The 13,612-nt window shown below is 44.5% G+C and overlaps 1 protein-coding gene across 1 annotated transcript; it reads right to left on the reverse strand.

Annotated features, from left to right (window-relative positions):
• Window positions 1–3,229: 3,229 nt before the first annotated feature.
• Window positions 3,230–11,895, reverse strand: ubxn4 (UBX domain protein 4). Its single transcript, XM_030343278.1, has 13 exons — window positions 11,662–11,895; window positions 10,962–11,064; window positions 10,570–10,598; window positions 10,180–10,298; window positions 9,768–9,960; window positions 9,116–9,251; window positions 8,577–8,631; window positions 8,005–8,169; window positions 7,543–7,670; window positions 7,236–7,338; window positions 6,324–6,455; window positions 5,388–5,587; window positions 3,230–4,425 (listed from the first exon to the last, which is right to left on the reverse strand). The coding sequence occupies exons 1-13, from the start codon at window positions 11,741–11,743 to the stop codon at window positions 4,287–4,289; spliced, it is 1,584 nt and encodes a 527-aa protein (XP_030199138.1). The 5' UTR covers window positions 11,744–11,895; the 3' UTR covers window positions 3,230–4,286.
• Between the last annotated feature and the right edge of the window lie 1,717 nt (window positions 11,896–13,612).

Consider the following 13,612-nt stretch of genomic DNA (forward strand, 5'->3'; position numbering starts at 1 on the left):
GCCTAATCTCGTGAAACGGCGAGGTGCCCTCCATGGTAATATTTTTGTCTCCAATACCGGCAAAGCAATTTGGCACAAGGAAATCCAGCAGCCCGTGGCCCTCGCGCAGAGCCCGGAGGAGACGGCGCTAGGCAGAAAGTGGTGAAAACGGATCAAATGAGCCGCTCCCCTCGAGGCACGGGCTCGTGTCCGCCCGAGAAGCGAAGGCATTATTCCACCCAGAGCGGGAGATTATTAATGCGTAATTAGGTTAACATCTGGACGGTCACGCGGCTACGCGTCAACCCGGTGCAATTGAGCGACGGGGAAATTCCTCTGGTAAATGACCCATGGGTTGTTTGGTTATGGTCATCCATTCAGACTGCCGCTTATTCTATTCTATTTTTCCACTTCACCAAAGGACACCGGACAACACATTAAGCCGTTTGTGCACAGTCAAGTAATTTTTAAAGCGGATATTTTAATATCGAATGTTTCCGTTGATTTAATGGCGATACGGACATATTTTGGGCTTCATCGGTAAGTAGCCCTAAACACAAAACCCAGTGCGTGTGGAGGGAACATCTCCAAGCACAATAAGGTAGACGCTGCAATTTGACAACAGCCGATAAATTGCAAGGTGGCCGCCATGTCCCAGAGCACTTTCCTAAGCAGGCCACCTTCCCTACTTTCGCCACCCCGTGACCTGTAGAAGGTCCAACGTCGTCGATCGTCTGAGGCTTGCCTAACCTCTATCTGCGCCCCCCCTTCCCGTCTCCATCGGTCTATAATACCGGTATGCTTGCGAGCACTTGCCGAGTTACACATGCTGACAGAAATATGCAGGCGAAATGGTACATGATGGTAATGGAACTCACGGTGCTCAACCACGGCCGATATACATGTTTAGGGCAGGCCAAAGGCATAGGGGTGGGAAACCTGCGTCTGTTCAACCTCTGCAGTGGCTCCAAGTAGCTTCGGAAAAAAAAATTAAAATTATTAACTACTTATTTTCAAAGGGAACACGTCATATTGGAGATCAAGGTGATACTGTGACACAAAAATAGAAAAATAAAGTGTTTTATTTTGTTAACTAAAGTAAACGTCACATCCTAGGCAAACACATTTCATAAATGCAACAAACTATTGGTTATTTTATAGGCTATGTAGTATAAATAAATATAAAACGTTAGATGCTGTGTTATCTTCATTTTAGGGGTCGAATAGGTTTTGTGGCTCCAGACACATTTTATTTGGTGGAAGGAACTAGAAATGGCTCTTTTGATAGTGAAGGTTGCCGACCCCTTGCAAATAGGTGGTCGCCACCTTTAGGTAGACGCTGGTCGCCCTCAAAGGGAAAATACAAATAAAATCTGAAATTTTGACTTATCTACTTTGCCTCGTGGATAGGCTGCCCGCCTACTCCATTGTAATCTGCCCCGGCCTGCACTTGTAGGCCTACTGTGCAAGCTGAAAGTGGGGGAGGAATTAATATGTTGTTCTCTTAAACCAATTATACTTCGGTGGGCCACTTAGGAGAAAGATCCAGCTGGATGAAGATGCCAACCCATAGTCACTGATTATTCTTAAGTCCAGTCAAAACTCCAGTCAACTGTTCACCATCCAACACTCATCATGGCCGATGTCATAAAATGAATTGTGACATCTGGAAAAAAGCTCATTGGCAACCAAAGGATGTTATTAAAAACCTTGTGTGTTCTGAAGCCTGGTGGATTTACCTGCAATAAAAGGTGTAGGAATCCTAGTCGCGGTTTCGATTCAACGGAAGATGAGTTCCAATCATTGCAATATATCTGGTATTAATAGTGTTCTAGCTAGCTAATCTATCTGCACATAGCATACTCATAATTCGCCTGCAGCTATTGGTCCCAAATATGTTGATGTGTGCTCTTCATGATCAAGCTCTAGATTGAGCATGCTATATAGGCCTACCTCTGTGTCCATTTGTCAACTACACATGGGGCCTATATTTGACATTAGTTTTGCTTCAATTTCTAAGCCATGAGTTTATACAAGAAAATGGACAATGTCCAGGGTTTCCCGGTTTGTTTCTTGGAAGCTCTACATCTCCTAATGCTTTGCCACCCTTGGATGAAAGTACAAAATATGTGAGTACCATCTGCGAAAACCCTCTAGTCCGTTCTGATCACAACTTCATTGTCTCTAGGACCAATTTTACTAAGGACGTTATTATCTATCAAATAGGTTGGTCATTGGGGGAAATGGCCTAGCTCTTGGCCTGTTTACAGTACAAAAATACAAGTGGGAATACCAAATAACCGTTTCGGTGTGTATTTGCAGTAATAAAAGGATGGACCATAATATGCCTATTGGCATGGCCTTACCTGCTAGTATGAGCCGCCATCAGAACATTTCTTGTGAAAGAACTCAACCATCTCGGCTTTCTTGACAAAGTAGATATCTGTGGGTAATTACTTTTTTTATAAACCGTGATTTGAACAATAATGCCTATATGAGGATAATTACTAGACTGATGGCTTTATTATCATCATCCGACTCTCATCTTCATCTTTTCCACAAGGATAGGAATACGACCACAGCCCCATCTTGTGGCCAGTGAGAAATTTGATATTTATTAACATTATTTACGTATCGCAAGTTTAAAGGTCAAGTGTGTAGAATTTAGTAGCAACTAGTAATGAGGTTGAATCAAGTGAATAGTCATATACTTTATTGCGATCTGTTATATGTATTTATCGTTGAGGCCAATGTCAGTAAAAATATATTAGGGTTAATTTTTTCTAATCTTTATAACAAGTTTTTATGTGCAGGTTTTGCTACTGTGTGCAATGTCACACAGACATGATTATAGCTAACATCCTCATTTTCTCAGTACATGCCATCAACCTACCCCATTGTCCTCCATTAATTCTCAACGCTGTGGGTGGGGGGCCACTGACAATTAATCAGATGGTATGTGCACCAAAGTAGCATTTTTAGATTAGTCTCATGAATCCAGATATTGTTTGTTTAGCTCACTCCCAGCCTTTTAATGTGAGGGAGTCCAGAATGTAGCTAGTTAAAGGGTGAAGTGTCATCTCATATATCCGTAATGTATCCTAGCCCATGAATTGAAGACTGACTGTCTTCTCTGAATGCTTTGTCAGTTTGTATGTTTGTTATGAAGGCTATAGACTGAGCTTGACCCCCTCCTGGCTGTGGCTTGGGATAAACCACGTCACACTAAAATACAATAAGTAGACCACAATTTGCAAACTCAGCAATTCTGCCAAAAATTTAATATTTTAGCTGAAACCAATAAATGCTCTTGCTTTCATGTTTAGTTTTGTGATCTAACTTAATGAGGCATTTAAATTGCAACATTACATTAGGATATACAGAAAGTGAACCAATTTAAATCAACAGGAACATATCTTGAAAAATACAATACAACTGCTATGATTAAAATCTAAAGAATCTACGATTTGAGGCAAAACATCCAGGTAATGCTGTGTTTAGATACATGCATTTTAAAGGCATAGTTCATTCTTTGATTCATGTATTTTGAATTGATTCCTTTCAAGATTATTTGTATTGATTTTCTTTCTTCCTGCATCTTGGATATGGAGAAATAAGCTGTGCGTATGCATCTTAAAAGAACGACATGACTCAAGAGTTCATTGAAAAAACAGGGCACTTTGTTTTCCTCGGGGCTAAATCAGAGCCATACAGTGGTCGTCCATCGTTTTTTAATTTGTAGAAACGTTTCCCGCCCGTAGTGCACCATGATGTCCGGCAAAATTTGTGGTAGAAAACCAACAGCTAGAGACAACGCATTCAGAACCCCTCACGCACAGTTTAATTTAGAGCATTTTATACATCTGAGGGTTACTGCTATATTAAATAACACACATCACTCTTCCTTCTGCTGCAAACTTCTTTACGAGTTACTGGCCACTGAAGACCTCCAGAAACTCACACCGTTATTATATAATAAGACCCCCGCTGTCTCGCACCATAACTCGCTCACTCATACAGGCAGACACACACCCCAAGCCCAAAGGAGATCTAGCTAGATTATTATCTACCCATGCAGGCGACAAGCGGGAGCAGTCATGAACAGGAAAGAGCATAACGGCCAAAACCTGCATAAACATAGCCCTAGAATTCAGCAGAATGCATTAAAAAGTCAGTCGCGCACTTGACAGACCTCCCACGCCTCGTTACTTGGGGGGGGGGGGGGGGGGGGGGGGATACAGGAATACAGAGAGGACGGGGGGGGGGATAAGAGACAGGTAGAGAGGGAGAAGCAGCTGCGGGGGGCACTACATCTGCTGGGTGGAGTTGCCGTTCCAGGTGTTTGTGTCGTCCTCGCTGTCCTCCTGTGTCCGTAGTCTGTAGATTTTGCCGTCTTTCTTGAACTCCTCTTGCCGCTTCTCATGTGTGCGCTTGCGAAGGGTTTCTCTGTGACGGAATTAATGGATTATTTTGTAAAAAAGGTGCTGTAGGTTAAGAGTTAAGATCAATCATTCAAGACTCATTTGATGGAAATTACAGCAACTATTAGTACTTCTCAATGGCGGGGAAATGTAGGAGCTTTTTTTGTGGTAGTATTTATGTCTTACAAATCTCAAATCTTCCCTAGCACCTTTCTATTTACAAGATCCAACTTAATCTAAAATGAACAATGTTAGCTTTAGATAATTCAATTGATGACAAACGTGTGAGATTCTAGGGTTCGTTCTAAAGAAGCTACTATGATAACGAACATGAGTCAAGAATACAAATACAACCCGACAGCACCATCCTGTGGTTGGCCAGTGTATTACCAAAACATGATCCAACCACCGACAGCTCTCCACTGAAAAACTGGAGTTGTATTTTAGAATATTTGTTATGCCATTTTACTTTCCATCGAGAAAATCATTTTGTTATCCCGTTCAAGTAACTCATTTGTATAGGGGCGATTCGATATTGAGTGAAATTTACCTAAGAGGATGCTAGATTGACACAGAATCAATAGGGGTATAAGATAATCATCAGCGTCTGCAGAACATAACATTGGCTGGCGATAGGCAGAACTTCATGGTTAATTAACGACCAACATCCTCTGCCTTGTGCAATGTTGTGTTGAAGTACATCAGGCATTGAAATGCCAGAAAGCAAGAAAATAAAGAAATAAATACTTATAGCCACTGTCCGCCTGTGCAGTCAGGCCATATCTGAAGGTGAGAAAATTGTGATGTGCAACATAGTTCTACATTTTTCAGGTTTAGTCAATTCTTCACTCTTGGTCGAAATTCTGAACCTCAACAAGACAAGAACGCTTATCGCATTGTGTATTTAAGAAACTTTCCATTGGGAAAGATCACCACCACTTGGAAAAAGTCTTAAGGAGGTGGATGCCTGAATGCCCCTCCACTCACCTGTTTGGTTGGCCCCCGGAGGCACCAGGCTGGGCGGGCCCACTGCCGGTGGCCTCCCCGGCCGGAGGCGGTGGGCTTGGGGCGATGAGGCCGCTGATGTACCTCCAGACTGCCAGCAGTGGGGAGAGGATGTGTTCCAGGATGGCCCAGAAGCCGCCTCCTTGGGCCTGGCGCACCATGTTGGACGCCCTGCTCGACTGCTACACGGTGGGGGTGAGACACAGCGGGGCGACATGTTCACTGCCAGGACCTTTCAGAGGAGCCACATCAAGACACGTGCCAGCGATATACCCTGGGTCTCAGACGACCAGCTCTAGAGGGAAACAATCCTGGGGGGTTGTTTCCCCCCTTGTGTCGCATGCATGCCTGTACCACAGACATGCGTGCGACACAAAAGGTGGTTGGTGAAATGGACCATGCGTAGGCCGACACGGTTGTTATCGAGTTCGCCGGGGCAACTCCCATGCATCCTCGAGTGTGGTCGGAGATGACGGCCATGATACAACCCGTGCCAAGTCGAAAACAAACACGCAGTGTTTATTTTGTCCGACACAGTTCGGCTTTGAGATGAGTCATTATGCCCCTTTTGCGTGCTGGGAAACTCCGTACACCTTATTTTGTTCACACATGGAATTACAACCGGCCTCAGGGGCCTGATCATAACAAAACTGCTAGGTGTGTGTGTGTGTGTGTGTGTGTGTGTGTGTGTGTGTGTACAATCGACTTCACACTCGTGACTCAGTGGGATCTAAACAGCATTGAGGATCAATAATGGGAGGTTCCTGAGGGCCTGGCCATGTGACAAGCCGGGCACAAACAAATGACCTGACGACAATTCCATGAGGAAAAAAACGAATAAGACAAATGCTGCACCAAGATACAACTGAACCGTTCACGTGGATTGGTATAAGATGGTGGTGGTGGTGGTGCACTCACTGGGAGCAGCACTACAGAGGCACTGGGGGCCAGCTCCAGCTCCAGCAGGCTCTTGTTGAGGTCCTCGCTGGTGAACTCGCGGCGTGGGAACATGGTCGCCATGGAGAAGTTACCGTAGCGATGGCCCGTCTCCTGAGGAGAAACAAAACGAAGGGGAAGCGTGTCAAGACGCCACTGACAGGTGCTGGAGCGCCGCCCACGTGACATGAACAGTGAGGCGGCTGCATGAGAACTCTTTAAGGAGGCCTCGACCCAGAACAATAAACCACTAGGTAGCATGTCTCCTCACGGCCGCCCTCCTTATTATGAGCTGAGGACTTGCCCTTAAGAAGGAACTATGCCTTATCCCGGTGAGGAATGCAGTGAACAACCACATTATTATTGATTTAAATAGCAGTGAAGGTGCATGTCAGATGCACTGTTTTGGGGAATTAGGAGGGTTTATTGGATGAGCCAGAACACTGTGTGCTGCCAGGGACACTTTGCCCAAGGCCAGTATACAGGATAAGATACAAATGGAAGACAATTTAACTAGATGTGTGGTTCCCTCCACCGTCGGTAAAGGAGAAACAGTGTCAAGCTGTTTATATGTGTTACAGCGCCCTGTTTTTCAGCTGTCCAACACCCTCACTGATGACTGGACTGGACGAGGAGCAGATTACTTCTGTTCGGTCACAGTTCAGGCAATTCGAAGGTGTGACCACGGCGACACATAACGTAGAAAACAGTTTTGCCTTCAGATGAACAAATACCACAGAACCAAACTAATATAACCAAGAACCAATACTATATTTTTTTTGTCCGTCTAAACGGTGACCTGGCAAAATTTCTAAAACAGTTGAATGCTCTACGAGAGTTCTTGCAAGCTTTCATTTTGCATAGGTGGGCTGTGTGCCGGATTGGCCCTCTGACCTGGACCGCAAACTCCCGGGCGTCTAGCAGCAGGCTCTCTGCAGGAAACTGATTGGTGAAGAAGGAGCCGTCCGGCAGACGGAACTGTATCCTCGCTATGGCACTGTGAACGAACACGCACACAAATTTAAGGAACTTACACTTCTTCTCATTTCAACAATTAAACGATTTAAATAACTGTCTTGTGCAAACGGATAAATCTGTGCACTTTGTGCCGTGTTGTCCATTGATGTGAATTAAACAGAGGTCATGCTAGTGTAAAGGACCAAAAAGAAAAAACACATTTAATGAGAACCCCGCGGCTCACCTCCGCTCCCGGACTGCAGCATCCTTCTTCGCCTCCTGCTCCACCTGCCTGGCCTGCAGCGCCGCCTGCCTGGCGGCCTCCACCTCCTCCTGGTTCTTGGCGTAGCGGGCCGCTCTGTCTGCCCGGTCCTGTGGACAACGCGCATGAATGACCCGAGCTTATGCTGCGTCAAGACCCAAACCGAGAGGGGGCTTCTGCCGTGACAACCGGCAAGGTGAGAAAGAGTTCATTTTGTCCAAAAATAACTAGTAAGACTTTAAAAATGGTCTTGCAACCAAAAGTCACCGTTATATTGTCTGTCAAATGTGCAGTAGCCGCGCTTATGGGTTGGCCTACACCATAGGTAACAAAGAGTAAGGAAGCGAGTGAGAGAAAAAGAGAGAGATACCGTGTGTGTGTGTGTGTGTGTGTGTGTGTGTGTGTGTGTGTGTGTGTGTGTGTGTGTGTGTGTGTGTGCGTTACCAAGGCGATCTGCTGCTTCACGCGGTCCCTGGCGGCCTTCTCCTCCGCCTTCTCCCTGTTCCTCTCGTCCATGATGCGGCGGGTCTTGTCGTCCTCCTGCTGCTTCTTGAAGTCCAGCATCTCCTTGCCCTGCTTCCTCCGCTCCATCTCCCTACGGACCTCCTCCTGGGGGGACACAACGCTCGCGGCCGTCACGTGACCACACCGCACCCGCTCACCTCGTCCCCTTCCTTGTCCTAGCCCTCGCTTTGCATGGTGAGCATATCAGTATGAACCTTAACTACCGAATACAAGGGTTAGGAAAATTAAGCTTTACTTTCTGTAAAAAGTTCGGTGAAAATAAGAATGATCATATCCACATTACAAATATGAACTATACAGTCTCTCGAAGTGTCATAAATGTATTGCTATTTAGTTTAGGTTCAACAATATTGTGATAATGGATTGTGACTAGTTTGACGGTTATAAAGGGTGCTCATGAACTTTTGACATGTGTCAGAGGGGTACTCGTCTTGGCCAACAGAAAAGCTTTGTCAATACTTGCACAGTAAATAAAATTACAAAACGCGTACCTCTTCCTCTCCCTTCTTTTTCTGCTCTCGTCTGTCCTCCAGTTTCTTTGTCAACCTGAGCAGTAGAAACACAACACAAAGCTTTCTACTGTAGTTTGCGAGGATTAAAACAATCATTTGATTGCATCCGTCAGCTATTAGAGTGAAATGCTCCTGTGAAATGAGGGAAATGCGGTTGCACCTGCCTTATTAGACCATTTACATTTTGACCAATCCCAGTTCATTTCTTACCAACCAGGGCATCTCTTACCAACCAGGGCCTCTTCTCCCTGATTGAGGATATCTATTTTGCCTGTAAATCATGAGTGCATAAAGTCATCACAATTGAGCCCCGTCTTCCCACTGACGTTTGGAGGGAGGGAGCAGGACAGGGGGTTAGTTTATAAACAAATACTGTTCTCCGTCTTCGTAACCCTCATCCAATCTTACCAACAGCAGCTTTAATCGTAATCCGCCACAGTTCATACATTTTACCGATGGGCACCACAGTGCAGCCGTTGTCTGAGAGCATGAGCGTATGCACGTGTCCACAGTCCTACCTGTCCACCTTTGTGTCGAGGTTCTCCTGGGGCTGAGAGCTGTGCGCGGCCTCGTCTGACGATGAACTCTTCTCCTCCCCGGGGGTGGCCGCCTCCGAATGGGAGCCGGCTCCTCCCGCTTGCCTTGAGAGAGGTTCTGGGCAGAATGAAGTGAGTTTATCCACACAAATGCGGAGGCTAAAATCGGCAATGTATCAAAGACAAATCGCATTGATGGTGCAGCATGGTTTAAAAAGGTTGGGAAAAGAATTGAATAGATCAATAAAACAAAAAAGAATAAGTCTACTCCAGAGTGGGGCTTTTAAGCTTACTGAATAGCATTAAGGCGTTCCTTGATGTGGAGTTTCTATGTTTTACAACACACAGAGCATAAGGTACGCTACAGAGATACAAATATGTAAAGATTCAAATAATTTTAAAATGTGTAGGAAATATAACATTATCCGTCAAGTATGTCCTTTTAAATGTCCACTCTTGGAAAAATAGGAAGAGAAATACATTGGAGGCAGCTTCACGCTTTAATCCAACACTATATAATGAAAAGTGACCACAGGGATGAATGCCACTCATTGGGGATGGCTTTCGCTACTCCTGGAGCTGTAGTAAGCTGGCTCTCCCAGCCCCAGATGTTTGTGTTCCCCTCGTCACTGACCTTCTGAAGGGCCTGCGGCTGTGGCATTAGATGGCAGGGGTGTGCTCCTTCCAGCCTCTGGAGGAGAAGCAGCAGGGTCTTCTGCTGCTGCAGGTGCCAGGATGGGTTCTGGCACTACGCAGGCGGACATTGTGGTCTCCATGGGAACCACTGGCATTGCCGCTCCACCGCTGCTAATCTGCTCAAGGTGCATCTGACCGAAGAGACCGAGGCGGGGAATTAATGCACAGTTAAAGGCAAATTCGGGCTTGGTTAGTGTGCCATAAACATCTCTGAACAAAAAGCAATTCATAGTGAGACAAAACATCAAGATATGTGACCTCTCTTTGTCAATGATGATGGGTGTTTTCGTCCCAACCAGCACCAGGATAGTATATTTTCTATATTTTGCTACCTTTGCAACTCCCCTTACCTGTTGGACTTTGGTAATCCTCTTGAGGAGATCCTCTGCGGACACACTGCCAGCGACGACCTCCAGAGGAATCCCGTTCTCCCCGATGAAGAAGCTTGATGGTACGCACACCACAGGGTCTTCAATGATGTTAAGGCACAACCTTGCATCAGAGCTCCCCATTAGCAGGGTTTGAACTACACTAGTGTGTGGGGCAGTGGAAGCTTCTCTTTTTTGTGTCAAATTGAAACACAAGTTGATAAGACACATAGATGAATACACTTTTAGGATTATAAGCGATCATGTTGCGTCACCCATCTGACGTACCAGGAGCAGGCCTGGCATGCCTGCTCTCTGGGGAAAGCATTATTAGCAATATAATTCTGGTTGGGAAACCCAACAGAAGGATACAGATCTGGGAGAATTGTGTGCATGTCTCACTGCAAAAGACAAAGCAGAGTCAGAAAGTCCAAAGTTGCATACATTTTTGTTCAAGTTATATTCAGATTTAACTGCTGTATTGGTCAAATACTTTGAACACATAAAAACTATCAAACAACTAGTGTCAATACATTCTGAATGTTGAAACGTTAATGTTTTCTCAGAAATATACACATTGTAATGCTTGTGGGTTTACCGTCTATTACAATATCAACCGCTCTTTATACATCATGAGGCAAATGTGCATACTCTACTCATCCTGAAGTGCTAATTTACATTCAGTTAACAGTCCTGAAGGAAGTATTCACTGGAGACTGCATGCAGCAAGTCTTCATGTGATTCTTTCACATGTACTTCCATACCTCTTTGCATCCACTTTTATTGCCACACAGCAATTATGTGCCGCTTCTGACACTTTGTCTTCCTCCCAGCTCGATTGCAACTGCGCGGACTGCTCATCTTCGCCTTTTGGAGGTGTGAGGAATTCCGAGAAACAATTGTGTTATCATATTGTCTCCATACCAACTCCACTAAGGTTAGACCACCACAATTATATGGCATTGCATTTTTGAGATTGTATGTTTACAGACGGATAGAAATCAGAGAGTGGGATGAATGCCGATGGTATTATTGCTGGCTGATATTATTGTTCGTGCGTGGAAAAAGCTGGTTAATGAAAGATCGGAAATGGTCAAATCCAACTACATAATAGAGGGTCGCCCTGTTCATGACGTGGATGTACAAGTCATGCACGGGTCTACCGGGGATAGAAGCCAAGAAATTGCAGGACCATGACTCTAAAGCCAAACTCCATTGATATTTAAAGTTTCGTTCCTATCATTTCTGGATGACACGGCTCTGTGTAACAGTGTAGTCATAGGAAGCAAACGCATAGCTTGGGAACTCGTTGATATGTCTTATATTCTATAACGCAAGCAACAATAGCACGCCAGTTGTCATTTCTTTAAAGTGTTTGTGTATTAAAGGGTGACAGCTGGTAAACATCGTTAATCTGTGTGCTGCGCTGGACACTATAGCTAGCTAGAACATCTAGAAACATACCTGTGATCACAACGACAAACACCAAACTCTGTTGTTTGGCGGAGGCAATGGCAGCAGGAATGGAGCCTTCAAACCAACGCATATTTGTAGAATATGTTGTCTCTTTCTTTGTCTTTAACCCCACTGACTAGTTACATTAATCTTTAAAACCAAGTCAAAGTTACTGACGCTAACCGAGAACATACAGCTAACGTCTACTCCGCAGTATATATAGGACTTCCGGTATATGCTGGTTTCAAAATTAAAAGCTCAAACGTATTCCCATAAATGTTGTGTCCATTGAACTGCAATCAGGTAACACAAATATGACAAATACATTAAGACTCCAAAGTAAAAAATTGTAAACCCTTAATTATGATGATTGATTATCATTATTAACAGCTTCTCTCCGCCTTCAAACAATACATATGATCATAATTCTAGCGTGTTGTATTCCCACAAAATCTCCATCGGTTTATTCATTCCGAGGTTTATCAGCTACATTTCGTCATACAATTTGAGCTTTTACATTGAAGTCCAAAATAATGAAACGGAAGTATATCGTCTACAACTTTTGTTTATCAAGACCGTTTCACCATACACGGAAGTGTGAAGCCCCCAGGAACAGTGCATACTTCCGCAATCCACCAGTGCTCAGCGGCAAACCTGGTATTGCAGTCGTTTTAGCCATAGATATATGCCCTACGGCGGCGTCTAGAACGTCACCACTGGCGGCCATCTTACCACAGTAAGCTGCTCAGCCATAACATTAGCCGCGTTTACATGGACACATCTATGCCGCATAGATTTCTATGCGGCATAGAAAATGGTCATGTATACGCCTCATTCGGAATACATTTATCTGTTCGGCATAGATTCTATGCCGAATAGAATAGGTGGTGTAGTCCGTTTTAAATCGCCATGTATACACTTATTCCGCATAGATTGGGGTTTAACTTAGAGCAGCCGCAGTAGTTCGCAATTCCACTGAGCTCCGTCGGTACTTTTAAGCACACCGAACTTCACCGCTGTCAAGGAAAGTGGATTTATTGCCTGATTCACGTCTTTGTTATCACTCCGTAAAAGTAGTCCGGTAAGCGTGTCCGGTTGCTAAGCGACGGGACATGGGTGTTTATTAATGAGGTGTCCGCGCGCATCCGAGATAACTGTAAATGACTAAATTGACGTTGCTGCGCTGTCCTCCTCCTTCTTAATTGAAGGAGCAGGCAGAGAAAAGCTCCCTCCTGCTGTGCTTTCATTAAAATCAAATTTAAAATCCCCGATAGTGATAAGACATCCATTATGTCGCCGCCGGTCCAGAGACGTGTCAGGTGTGCGCGAGAGACATAACGGACACTTTTGTTACTGCCATGTATACAGTACATTCGGAACACATTTTAGGAACAGATCTATGCCGCATAGAAATCTATGCGGCATAGATCTGCCATGTAAACGCAGCTATTGTGTTGGTAGTGATTTCTGTACTTTTTAAACAACCATAACTTGCTAAATTTTCAACCGATTTAAAAACGGTTTGGTTTATTACAAACGTTATTAACGTGGTTATGATATTGTACCTATTTTAGAACATTATTCTATTTTTCATTATTCTATCAAAAGTATGCAGTGTCATAACTACATCTCTGACTATTATAACAAACCAAACCGTTTGAAAATCGGTTGAAAATTGAGCAAGTTATGGTTGTTTAAAAAGTACATGAATCACTACCAACACAATGTTATGGGTGAGCAGCTTACTGTGGTAAGATGGCCGCCAGTGGTGACGTTCGACTCCATTGGCCAGCAGCGGGGACGAGGCATCTAGTTAACATATATATCTATGGTTTTAGCGGGCTGTGGACGGGTCCCTCAATTCAAGGGGCCCAGAAGTAGATATCCTCGTTCACTCCAATACAAGTTGGGAAGCAGGAATGTGTCTCCGCAAAAAATGTCTTGATTTCAATCAAAGGCT

The sequence above is a fragment of the Gadus morhua genome, chromosome 20, assembly GCF_902167405.1.
Source record: "Gadus morhua chromosome 20, gadMor3.0, whole genome shotgun sequence".
Lineage (NCBI taxonomy): Eukaryota > Metazoa > Chordata > Actinopteri > Gadiformes > Gadidae > Gadus > Gadus morhua.

What these genes read in the sequence shown, in the direction of transcription:
- ubxn4 (XM_030343278.1), bottom strand. Translation starts at nt 11,743, where the DNA reads ATGCGTTGGTTTGAAGGCTCCATTCCTGCTGCCATTGCCTCCGCCAAA. An exon ending in CACACAATTCTCCCAGATCT is followed by an intron (nt 10,299 to 10,569) that starts GTATCCTTCTGT and finishes ACATCATTGAAG; the next exon opens with ACCCTGTGGTGTGCGTACCA. An exon ending in GGATTACCAAAGTCCAACAG is followed by an intron (nt 9,961 to 10,179) that starts GTAAGGGGAGTT and finishes CTCTTCGGTCAG; the next exon opens with ATGCACCTTGAGCAGATTAG.